The sequence below is a fragment of the Cydia pomonella genome, chromosome 1 (assembly GCF_033807575.1).
Source record: "Cydia pomonella isolate Wapato2018A chromosome 1, ilCydPomo1, whole genome shotgun sequence".
In the NCBI taxonomy this organism is placed as follows: domain Eukaryota; kingdom Metazoa; phylum Arthropoda; class Insecta; order Lepidoptera; family Tortricidae; genus Cydia; species Cydia pomonella.
The window spans coordinates 34,183,145-34,196,272 of NC_084703.1; the positions used below are offsets into that span (position 1 = coordinate 34,183,145).

A 13,128-nucleotide genomic window follows, 5' to 3' on the forward strand; every position below is an offset into this window, starting at 1 on the left:
CATGTGTGTATAGACACTTGATAGACACGCTCGCTGTTTGGCGATTAACGAGCCGAGCACATGTCACTCGACGATGATTCAGCAATCGGCGAATTCCTACATGTCTGGATGCACCTTTAAATCGCACATACCTGTGTTTTATTACCTAGCTAGTGTGTATATATTCAAGGCTAATTAGGAATTTCATGCAGTATACATTAGTAGGTAAATAAAATTCAATTGACTGTTGACTGTATATTTATTCATGTTTATTTATGACATTGCCAAAGCAGGGAAGTTTGTATTCACATATTTACGCTGACCGGATACTACAAGTGTAACAAATTGCTACAATTTATTCAATTTAGGAACACTGGTTTGAGATTCCGTCGGTAGTATCCCTAAAGCAGAGAATAAAGAGTTATAATCATAGACAAAGGAACACGAGTCTTAAAGGTGCCAAATATTTAGAGCAAAATTTTGACAGCTTAATACTGTTGTAAGGCATTTGGTAAGTGAATTGGAACACCTTATAGCGTACATACGCTATAAGGCTTAGATAATTGAGCTACCAAATTACGTCTACCATGTGCGCACCACTTTATGCAATCTTAGAATTCCTTTATCTAAGGTTATAATATTTAGTCCTATAAGGTCATCGAAACATCGTGACAATCCTTACAATATGGAGGAAGGAAGCGGTAAGGCCATATGGTGAAAGGGACCCATTAGACTATTTCATATTCGATAAGAAGACAGAAATTGCGTGTCTACTAAATGATAGAAGATTTTATTCAACGTTTTATGGAGTTACTTTGTCATTGCCCTTCACTTGTGGTAATTCGTTGAAAATAATCACCATACAGCGTGTAAACGCTCGAAGATTCGTTCTGGTACAGTAAGATATCATTTTAATTTATTAGCGACAGATAACTAGTGATTGGTAGAATCCGATCAAGATAAGTTGGCAGCGATTTTGATAGCCCAGACCATAGATGGTAGAATCAACTAGATATGCCATACGCGTGCGCCCGTGAGGGACCAAACATGCGCAAAACGCCAAATTAAAAACACGTTTTAACATTCCTGACAACATACCAAAAACAACTTACGTAATTTGGTCGGGTTATTTGTTGCCCACCATAAGCCGTATTAAAACTTTACGATGCGGAATTAAAAAAATGAGACCGTGACAAGGACAAACAATCATAGCGCTTCTCTGCTACTCGGAAACTTCCATAAGAGCATCTCGTTCGGTCATCTGCCGGCTCTACCATTTCATGTCAATAATTCTTCGATATCTAAATTATATCATTTGGTTTTCTTGCATTTCGCGCGGGCTTGTCCGTACAGGTGCGAGCGATACGCACGATAACTAAATTACATCATAAATTTATATATCATTCTAAAGTCAGTGTACGTTGGGATTGACCTGTTAGTCTATACCTATAAACGTTATACGCACACAACACAACATAACATAACAGCTATCGATACGAAAAAAATAACACTATTAATAGTGTTCTTTTTTCGTATCGATAGCAAGTGTCTCAGCGATCTGCAAGATTGACCAGAGGTTGATTTAAATATCATAATTTTATTGTATAATATGCATCTGAAGGGCTATATGACACGATAAATATGGGTATGGGATACCCCCACAACCTTAATCGTAAAACTTACTTACTTACTTTGATTATTTCGTAAATAAGGAGTGGTTCAGTGAAAAAGTGGCAGTGAATTATCTGGTATACTTTTTAATGTTTTGCTAATTATGAAGCATTTTTTTTCCAGTAATATTTAGAAAAAAATACTATATAATAAAAATAAAATCATAATGAGAAATATCAGATTGTTTGAGTTTTCTCATTTTTATTGCAATGTACTTCGTAACTTTTTGTACAACCCAATTTAACAATCTTCACTTGCCAATTCTACAATGCCACAATTAAATTACAATTTTCACAACTCGTTTTATGCTTTTAGGAATATCATCTTACGAATAAATTATACCAATAAACTGGAGTTTATCTGCGTTAGTTAGGAAGTCTCTCTAATCTTACTTCTGATAGTGGCTTTTTTCTATGAGAGACAAATTTCTGTAAAAATGGCAAATACACAAAAATGTAAATTCCATGTAACTACCTCAAAGTGAAGTCAAATCAAAAAAGTGCAATATCGAAAAAAAGTAGCTCATCAGACTAACGAGCTTAAAGAATAAACTATGTTTATAAAAAAAACACCTCATAAATTCTCTCAGAAGACGCTGTTCAAAAAGTGTCAGCAGAGATAATATAAAATAATATATTATAGGACATTATTTCACAAATTGACTAAGTCCCACAGTAAGCTCAATAAGGCTCTTGTGTTGAGGGTACTTAGACAACGATATAAATAATATATAAATACTTAAATACATAGAAAACACCCATGACTCAGGAACAAATATCCATGCTCATTGCTCATCACACGAATAAATGCCCTTACCAGGATTTGAACCCGGGACCATCGGTTTCGTAGGCAGGCTCACTACCCACTAGGCCAGACCGGTCGTCAATAATCCCGTCGTCGTAGAGATGTTATATAAAAGGCGAATACTTCAATACGTCCTTTTATTTTAAATACGATTGTATTTAATTTCATATAATAGTATCTGCAGATTACTACAATAATGCGCTGCTTTAAAATTATCACAAAATAAAATTAAAAATTCACATAATGTGATGCTACTTTTTTCTGAACCACTCCTTATATGCAATCAGTACCTACTCTATACAGCTGTGTATGATCATGATCATTTACCTTGACTGTCCTGATTAACTGTAATGAATTATTTTATTCTGTACTCTTACTCATAAGTAAATCTGTGTTCAATCTACATAGCTAGTACATCTGCCGCCACTCGATCTACACGTGCTAGCTGTACTGCGGTAACATGACGTGAAACATAGATTCTATCTCACTGATGAGCAAAGTTTATAATCTAGCAGTTTACTAAGACAATCATAGAAAGGGGTTGGTCACAACGGTCTTCTACGTATCACTGAATTTACAACACAGATAAAGGTAAATTAATAACCTATTGGTAAATGTGGCAAATATTACAGGTGGTTATAAAAATAGAGACAAATAACGCTATCCAATATGTAAACACAACATATAAATCTTTGCAATTTTGTTGGAGATGAGTGTTCTGAATATACAGTCGAGTTCATAAATATGCCTACATTTTTTCATCTTATTGCAATTGATTAAGGTGTATGCATATTTATACACTCGACTGTACAGTTAAAATATAAAAAAGGGAATCTACTTTCGGACTTAACAAAGTTTTACAGTAATATGAAAACCAACAACCTTATTACTAACCTTTGCGTTGTTTAAGACGACAGCTTCTCCATACAAACATAGTCCCCATTTTCTTTCTGGACATTAACTTCATCGACAATATTTATACACAATTTGATGTATATTGAACATAGATATGCCACTTCGTTGTTGTTTTTTTTTAATTGCTTGATTATTATAAGATATATACTGTGTATGGAATTTGTTTTTCGCTCATAGCTCTTATTATAATAAAATCTATAAAAGGTAAACGAAAGGTCATGGCTATGGTTAATTTACAATGAATTGTGCACCCAGAGAGGAAAATGGGCACTACGTTTGTATGGAGGAACGGTTGTCCCCCTTTCCTCTTAAGCGCTACAAATTTGATCGCAGCGTCTTTGCGGTACAAGGCTGCAGCTAAATACTAGCACTCGCTTCTTGCCAAGATAATTGGATTTATTGGGATCGGAAAATAAAATATGCACTTGATTAGACTTACAAGAGTTCCGTTACATATAAAACAGTTCAAAGGAGAAAATTTACTAATCAATAATACATTGTACAACAAACGTGCGATAAAAGCACTGCAGGCGTGTACCTCGTAAATTCATAACATAACAATTAAATCAAAACGTTCTCACGCTATTACATCAAACCACCATACACTAAAATCACTTGAAATCATACTATCCTTACGTGCTACGGGCTAATGTCGGTTAATGTAAAACGATTTTGGTATTAAATGTTACAACACAACACCTTATAGCGTTAACTGGAAACATCGGGCGTACATTTATTGGCAATCCATTTCACATAAGATTGTTAAGGCAATTTGCTCGACGAACATGTTTCCTTTCAGAAAATATTTTAGTAGCTTATTGTAATTTAATTCCTTATTGCACCTTCTAGCGTATGTGTAAAATTTCTTGCAAGCGATACATACAAATATCGAGCTTGCAATCAATTTTAGACAAATAATAATGTTTGGTGGTTCCGTTTAAAATATACAGTGTCTTAATATACACACATATTATTGCTTGTGACGTATAACAGAAACCGACATTCAGCTAAAAAATTTTATATATCATACATACACCACCTCATCATAACTCTATATGTACGCCGTGGAGACTACCTGGGAAACCGAAAACAACAGCAACTTCAGAGGCGTTTGACAAATACGAAAAATACTTTAAGTTGATAGACAGTTCTAGTGTATTAGAGCACTTTTAAAGCTACTATTTATTATTTACTTACTTTTTTATAATAAAAAAATTGTAGAACATCTTAGAAATAATAATTCTGTTCAAGTTCAATTGATAAATAATAAGGAATTACCTGTATCATCACTTGATGTTGAGATTGGGTCGTGAATAATGGTCTCGATTTCCTGAAATAAACACAAATCGATTCATTCGCGGTTCACATGTACCAATAATCCGAATCAAATATACACGGTGGATTTTTTAAAGGGACATTGAGCGCATTTAACAGAACCAATGCTGCTACGGTAAAATGGCCCTAGAAGGGATCATCAATGCGGCGGCTATCATCACTGCAAGGAGGTACTAGTAGAATGCTTCATCCACATACTATCCTACAATCTTAATTTTATTTTCTTCATGGGTAAATTACGGTAATTTTCACTAATGCAAATTACGGTAAGTGCGTAATTTCTCGGCGGCACATCACAAGAGTACCTGCTCGTGGTCGGCGGCCTGGTAGAGGCCGCGGCGCACGCGCGCCTGCAGCGCCTTCACCTCGGCGTCGTACTCGCTCCACTCGGGCACGATGCGCATCGCCGCCGACAGCTTCGCCTCCTTCGTCATCGGGTTATTGCACTGCGCAACACAATAAAATAGTCCTATGTTCATTTTATACACAAAGCACAGCACAGCCGTCTGAGGATTCGAACCCAAAAATATAGTCTGTCAAGCCATTTACGTCAGTAGGAAAAAACCGGAAAATTAAAAAAAATGTAGGTACGAGGGGTTATTGCCCCATAGAAAATATAAATTTTAACATAAATGCATCATTTTATTTTCCTCGTGATTTAAATCGCTTACCTAATCATTAATAAACCCTATAATGAAATAACCCATTACGCCCATTTATATATGTCATTGAATAAATAAATAAATTACCAAATCGATTGTTTTCGCTTGCGGTTTTGAGTTTTCATCGCACCATGTCTCGCACCAGAGCCACTCCTGTGGTAGGGATTTTATCGCAACTTGATGAATCATGTTGTTCGGTAAATCTTGATCTGTAGAAAATAAACATACATTATAACAATTCGCATTATCGCATTAAAAATACAATACTACGCTCCAAAACTGGAATAACTGATGTAGCTGAAACTGCCGCTAAGCTCAAATGGGACTGGGCAGGGCACGTCTGCCGTATGCCGGATGACCTGTGGGCCAAAACAGCCACCTGTTGGGTCCCACAGGTTGTAAGGCGTCACGGTAGACCTCGTCGGAGATGGCGGGTCGAACTTGATGCTCGACAGAGACTGGTGGGAGACTTCCGAGGATAGGGACACGTGGAAGAATAAGAGGGAGGCCTTTGCCCAGCAGTGGGACAGTATGGGCTCATAATAATAATAATAACAATTCACGCCTTGCCTAAAACAGTAGGGAATAAGACAAAACAATAGTACATTCTGTATTAGGGCGATAAACAAGAATTTACGAATGTTTTTCATCACATTTGTGAATAAAAAACTAAATTTTATGCGGAATAATTCTTAAATACGGTGGCATTTCAAACATTCGTCCTATGGAAGGTAGAGGTAAGGAATGCAATCTCCATGCATCAAAGTGTCCGTCAAAAAACCTTAAATAAGTGGCGCTACAATACATAGAATGTTTGAAAAAAAAAAAACAAATCATTGTCAGCGCATTTCACTCCGTCAATAACGCCTAGGTTCTTAGCTACTATAGCGCTACTCTAGAGATTTGGAACTATTATTTACAGCTGATAGCTGGACACTTGCAACAGTTCTGCCTATGGAGATTGCATTCCTTACCTCTACCTTCCATAATTCGTCCGCCGTATTGTCATTTTTGACAGGTTAGACTTCGAAATCACAGATCCATCCGGCATTTAGACGTGATTGAAAATTGCGTAAAAATATTTTAAACGGCTATTAAATTAATCAAATGAAATATTTTTAAGCATAAACAGAAATATTAAATTATTAACGTGAATATTTTAAAATTAAAACTCATTTATATCTACTTGGTACGTATGAATTAGTGACATAATTAACAAATATACCCATGGCCATGGTGAAATTAAAAATAAATCTATAACCGCCCGTGGGCATAACATAGCTCATTCCAGCTCAGTATGATGGCATACAATAACACCGTTTACGAGCAAGTGTGATGAAAACATAATTATTACACTTAACAATTCTCCAGGCAGAATTTTAATACATGCCATATGACTCTTAAATGTTCTCAAAAATAAAAAAGACACGCTCAACTTTCCGCGATTAAAGGGGTCAGGGGGTCTGGATATGACGTAAGATGAGCAAGAAGATATTGTAAGTAACCTAAGTTGGAGAGACTGTTGGGGTCCTGGCTGAGAGCCTGGTACTGGCCGCGCAGACGGTCGCCGGCCGCGATGCGCCGGAACCGCATCAGGTCCACCACGTACAGCGCGCTGATGTGGTAGCTGCGACCCTGCAGATGGTTGCGCCAGTACCCTTGCTTCCAGAACCTGTGCGGATACGACATCTTACAATACATCAAGTCCCAAGACTTCACTGCCAAGGTTACTATAAAATAATAGGCCCGCAAAACAATTACTTAATTCAATAAACGATAAAGCAGTCAAAGATTCTTTTGAAGATTATGGTTATTGATGGATAATAACTTAATAACAGTACAATATACAAATTAATTATTCGACAGGTAAAGTATGAGTACAATAATATGACTCATATGAGATTCAACCAATTTGCGCGAATTAGATATTAATCATAACAGTTAACAAATGTAGCCGTGTTACCTCGACACCAGTGATAAATAAGTGAATAAAAAAAATACATGGGTTGTTACCACATATTTGCATACCTGAATCCTTCCATTTCCTTTCTACTATCACAGAACGGCGTGTACCCGTAAGGCGCGCCGCCCAAGTCTAAGTCTACTAGCTCCTTCAGGTCTGCGCGAACGATCTGTGAAAATACGAGCAACCTTCGAAACTTTGGCATTTATAGATAAAACTTGATAAAAACTTTATTTCAACCAAGTTGATCTAAAAATTATGGAGATATCATAGGGAAATCCAAGCAAGATTTGAAAGCTCTGAATAAAGAACTAAATAAAGATTAAAGATACAATAAAGTCTGGATGCATTGATAATAAAGTTCACTTTAATTTTTCCACCGGACCAGATCCATAGAGCAACGTACCACGTCGAGGAAGAGAATCTTGTAGCTCCAGATGGTGCGCTGGCGGTCGTGTTGCTGCTGCAACCTGCGTGGCCACTGGTTCTGTACCAGCTCGTACAGGAACCCGTACTCTTGTTAACATACCTGGTCCGCATCCACGAAGATGATCTTCTTGACGTGGAGCGGGAAGAGCACGTCGAGGAAGAGGATCTTGTAGCCCCAGATGGTACGCTGGCGGTCGCGCTGCCGCTGCAGCCAGCGCGGCCACTGGTACTGCACCAGCTCGTACTGGAACCCATACTCTTGGGCCATGTACGGGAGGATGTCCTATAATATAGCACTTTAAATCAGCGATGAAATAAATTGAAGATACATAAAATGTGTTTTGCATTCAAATATTTTTAGCAAGTCATAAGTTTTAGAATAGACACAGGAATAGCTACAATCGATTTATCAAACGTTTAATGTTTCATAAAGAGTACCTGATTGAAATTGGAAACATGGGTTTTTTTAAATATAGGGTCGAAGCCCGAAGCGTGACATCTATAGGTATTCAAATGTTGGCTATAGTTATCACAAGGCACCCACTGTGGTTTTAGTGACACTGTTGTGTTCAATTCTAGTCTAAGTAAGAACTGACAATGTTTTAATCAGCGTCTACATTCAAGGCACCTCAAAACTTAGAATGAATGTAATGAAATGAACCTTTAGCGACGGGCTCAGGTAGTTCTTGAGGAACCAGAACTTGACGGGCGACTTGGTGTGCTTGAGCACCGACAGCATCATGATGCGCAAGAAGCGCTCATAGAGATGCCCGGAAGCGACGGAGAACACGTTGATCGTCTCGTCCTGCGTCTCCGGTTCCTCGCCACCGCCGAAAGAACTAAAATAAAATTAAAATAGTACTTGTCACTGTACCAGTTTTTCTAATATTATATGTCTCATCAACCATACACAAGTTAAATCAATACGGGCAACTTATTTCAAAGTTTTGTTTTAAACAGTAAATATTATATACGATTACAGTTTCTCCCAGAGTACAAAATCCCATATAATATTATGCTCGTGATTGGTGCAGCTTCTATCTTGTTTGCGGCTTGATGACGTGACTACAAGTCGAGTGCAGCAAGTTACCTGGCGATGGAGTTCCATATGCCACCCGTGTTGTTGTCCTCGTTGTCGACGAGCAGGTCGTGGCTCTGCTTGTCCGGTTTTTTGCTCACTCTTAGTTTGATCACGTGGCTGCGGAAGGAGCTCATCAGCACTTGGATTTCTTCGCTACCGGCGGGTGTGTCCGTGTTTTCGTGCCTAAAACAAAAGCGGTTATACCATCTATCTTGGACGTGTTCATTCAAAAGGTGTTTTCATTTTAATCGCTACAAACAGTCCCTAATCACTGCTAGTCTGGACACGCACTAATCGAGATATACAGCAGTTTAGTTGCAATAATATCACCAGTGATCGGAACTATGGGAGTAAAACTTTAACAAAACTTGTTAAGCGGACATAAAATAGTGCATACAGCCCTAAAAATATTCATGTTCATAGGGATAGGAATAGTATAGTACTTACATCCATAAAAATATTTACATTCATAGATATTCGAATATTTTTAAGGCTATAAGCACTCTTTTTACGTCCGCTTGATAAGTTTTATTAAAGTTTTACTCCCATAGTTCCGATCACTGAATATCACAGCTAGTAATATGCTTAAAATACATGCATATGTTTACGCAATATATATATTTGTAGTCAAGTTTTATCACCATTGCAAGAAATCTTTGCGCACATTGAAAGTAGTGCTTAAGATTTTAGTTTGCTATGAACCAAAAAGAGTTAACAAAACAAAATGTAAATAATTATGGAACAAGGTGAAAAGAATCCAAAGTGTTTCGAGGCTATGTAACAAAAATGTTGATCTAATTAATGAATAATTACTGTTGTTTGCAAAAAGGTAGACATGTATGTTTCATTGTTTAATTTACCCAATAATCTGATAGATGTCATCAGAGCGGCCAGGTCGCAGGCGCAGCGTCCAGGCGCCGGGGTTGGCCTTCAGCTGGAAGTAGCCGAGGTTGGCCATGACGATGGTGTCGACGGTGTCGGCGCGCGCGCGCGAGCCCAGCACCAGCTGCAGCCCGCGCGGCGGCGTGCCCAGCGTCGCGTCCCACGCGTGCCCCTCCACCAGCAGGTACTCTAACTCGAACTCGCTGTCACAACACGAACATTCGCTTAGCCAGCTACTTGTGTCGATACATTTTTGGAGAGGTAAGTATGTAACAATGAGCAAACTGGAACGCTCTTAAAACGATTTTATTAATAAATGGCCGGCAGTCCTGAGTATAACTACTAACATTTAGAAAACATTACGTTTTGTATAAGTTTACAGTCTCAACATGTACCTATGCTTTTGAGATTCACGTACGCACTACGAAGTAGACGTCTACAAAACGACAGCTTTGGACGTCGTAAATGGACTTGACGCACTCAAAATCAGTGACGAGAAGCCGATTTTTAGATCATAAGCTGTCGCTGACGTCAAGGTTAATATAAACATACCTGTGCACTACGGTGTCGACGTCAGCCAGTCGTATGTTGTCCAGGTCATACACGGACTTGACGCACTCGACGAGCCAGTTCACGGGCGTGCGCAGCTCCAGCGAGAGCAGCGGCGCGTGCGGAAGCCGCGCGAAGCGCGCCATCGCACCGCCCGCCGCCGCGCCCGAGTTTGTGAACTGCAGCTCAGGTTCCAGCACGTAACGGTAGAAACTGATGAAATACAAGTCTCTGTCATACCTTCCCTTGTATAACAGTACATTACGATAGTTCGAGAAGTAGGAAATTCGCACCGAGTGGGGACAAATTTAAACACGACCGGAGGCAGTGTTTTAAATCGACACTAGTTGCGAATTACACGTTCGCACGTGTATCGTACGTTTTAAAGTACATATGGCTCTTTAATTTTTTTCACGTGTATTGTGGTGTACCTTTTAAAAACATGTAGGTATCCACTAAGAAAAATCAGTGCAAACAGCCAATCATTTTAATTTAATATAATTTCCTATACGATAGACTGCTGAGATAGGATGATAAACGACCTTTTCAATTCTCATGCTCGTACAATTGAAGTTTAAGTCACGTGTATACACAAAGTTGCTTAATAGGCTCTAGAGCATAAAGAAAAATCGTCTATTACAACCCTAATTGACTCAGCAATAAAGTCCAAAATCTGTCATACAAGCTAGCACTCCTGCAGCTAGCGGCCGGCGCATCCAGGCCCCGCTGCGTGCGCGGGACCGAGTACTATTTTCTTCAGTCTTGAATAAATACGGTAAAATAACCTAAAATGTTGGAATTTTTTGTATATTTTCCTCGCAATCGAAGTGAAAAGCAGAGTATATAACTCGGACATAAATGCCCTATTTTATCCTCGACCTATAAATTGCCTCGGATGGAATGGGTCGCTTAAGTCGCTTTATGCCCTAGTTGTATAATGTATATAATCAACTATAAATATCTCGTTCTCACAAGATTGTCGTGTACTCGTACTCGTATGATCGTGCAATTTCTGCTTAATGTAATCATAAATCAAAGACTACAAAACCTTTATATATTTTTTTAGTATCTCAGTTATGTAAAAACATAATGATTATTTTCCATGACAATACGAGTTGTGTCCTTAAGCTTTGATATAATAATTAGAGGAGATAGCTCAAGAAAATTAACCCGTATATGGGCAATCAGGGGAAATAATTCGTTTAGTTTTGAAATTTGGTACCATAAAATTCCCTACAAATTTGATTATGTTTATTTTACTCTACGGTCAATACTTTAGGAGCTACAGGCTATTTAAGTTAATAGAGAAACAAAAAATAGACGATTTAAGAAAACGTCGTTTTTTCTCAATTTTTTGCTTAGAATAAGCAAGATTAGTCACCTGATGACCAAATATAGTGTAGGGATCCGTAGTTACCCGTCCGTCAACATAGAATTTTTGCAAAAAATCAAAACCGGCTAGACCGATCAGGTTCGCTATAGTTTTTCTTGAAAGTCTTTACTAAGCTCGAATTCCACGATTTTTTTCATATTTTTAGGACACATGGTTCAGAAATTAGGGGAAGTAGAGGAGGAAACCTATTCTTTTTTCATTCAGAGAGATTATTTCCGAAAATATTACGTTGATCAAAAAATTGTTTATAGAAACCCATATTGGTTTTAAAATACCTATCCAACGACACCCCACACTATAGGGATGAACCAAAAAACCCATACTATTAAATCTTAAGGTTCGATTTAATAGTATGGGTGTTTAGTGCAGAACCTTACTTTTCTTGATTAAAGCATGAAACTTGGCACAGTTGTTCCGTATATCAAAGTAACCCGATTTAGATCGGGAGCCATCGGGAGCTCACCCTCTGGAGCCCGAGAGGGGGGGTTAAAGTACCGCTCCGCCCGGCTTCAATCTAAAAATTCTAACAATCCCTGTGTAGCTAATAGACCATGTTTGGTATCAAATTCGGATAAATCAATAACGTAGAATTCATTTTCGGTATAAAAAACGGCACGGCGGCGGCGATGAATATCTCTTTATCGACATCGGCATCGATATCGACAAAATACGAAGTGCACACACTGGAGACCTACTAAATTTGTTGTTTATGTGGATCCTAAAATAAAGATTAAAAAAATGTAGGTACATAATATGTAATTGAAAAAATGTGTCGTTTAGTGAAAAGAGGAACCTTGGAAAGATTCCTGCTAACATCACGGAGCTTCGCATTTGCATAGAAGCATAGTTAGTGCCAACCACTCTATGGTCCCTATTTAATTCTTAAAGAATGAGAAGTAAATGTATTCAATTTATTAATGATACCACAGCTTAATTTCGCATCCTGTGTGTCAAGACAGTTCTTTCCACAGATACTTGAATCCTCCTTTATGCAGTTGCCGCGCGTTTTTCATTTCGGTTTGCTTTTGCATCTCGTCAGTTTCAATTATATTCTGGCCACAGGAGGGTTGTCAGACCAGTGTCGTATCCAATCATCTGCTTCTTACTTTCAGTCCTAAAAAGACAGACTGAACAAATTTGACGAGGAACTAACACTTGACCCCAAACATGAACCCCTCGGTTTCATTTGCCGATCCATGCAACGGAATATTTCGGGCATTTATGAACTAATGAGCAACAGTTTTATATGAAAGTACAGGTATCCATATTATTTTACAACTATCATATCGGTCTCCGGTGTGTACTTCGTATGTTTACGATATCGATGCCGTTGTCGGTAAAGAGATATTTGCCGGCGCGAGACGTTTTAATTTTTTGCTCGACTTACTTTTAGTAGGGTTAACCTATGTTTGGTTTTTTCAATCTGCATTAAATAGACTTCATCATCATATTTTTTTAATGTAAA

General features: G+C 38.1%; 1 protein-coding gene across 1 annotated transcript in view; it reads right to left on the bottom strand.

Annotated features, from left to right (window-relative positions):
- Nucleotides 1-219: 219 nt before the first annotated feature.
- Nucleotides 220-13,128, bottom strand: part of LOC133520664 (UDP-glucose:glycoprotein glucosyltransferase) — a 36,007-nt gene continuing 23,098 nt past the window's right edge. The window contains exons 18-28 of the mRNA XM_061855252.1: nucleotides 10,274-10,483; nucleotides 9,700-9,924; nucleotides 8,849-9,022; nucleotides 8,420-8,597; nucleotides 7,859-8,041; nucleotides 7,395-7,498; nucleotides 6,872-7,038; nucleotides 5,454-5,575; nucleotides 5,010-5,150; nucleotides 4,648-4,699; nucleotides 220-4,444 (exon numbers count right to left, since the gene is read on the bottom strand). Of these exons, the coding sequence (XP_061711236.1) occupies nucleotides 4,413-4,444; nucleotides 4,648-4,699; nucleotides 5,010-5,150; nucleotides 5,454-5,575; nucleotides 6,872-7,038; nucleotides 7,395-7,498; nucleotides 7,859-8,041; nucleotides 8,420-8,597; nucleotides 8,849-9,022; nucleotides 9,700-9,924; nucleotides 10,274-10,483 (1,588 nt within the window). The 3' untranslated portion in view covers nucleotides 220-4,412. The remainder of the gene's footprint in view (nucleotides 4,445-4,647; nucleotides 4,700-5,009; nucleotides 5,151-5,453; nucleotides 5,576-6,871; nucleotides 7,039-7,394; nucleotides 7,499-7,858; nucleotides 8,042-8,419; nucleotides 8,598-8,848; nucleotides 9,023-9,699; nucleotides 9,925-10,273; nucleotides 10,484-13,128) is intronic.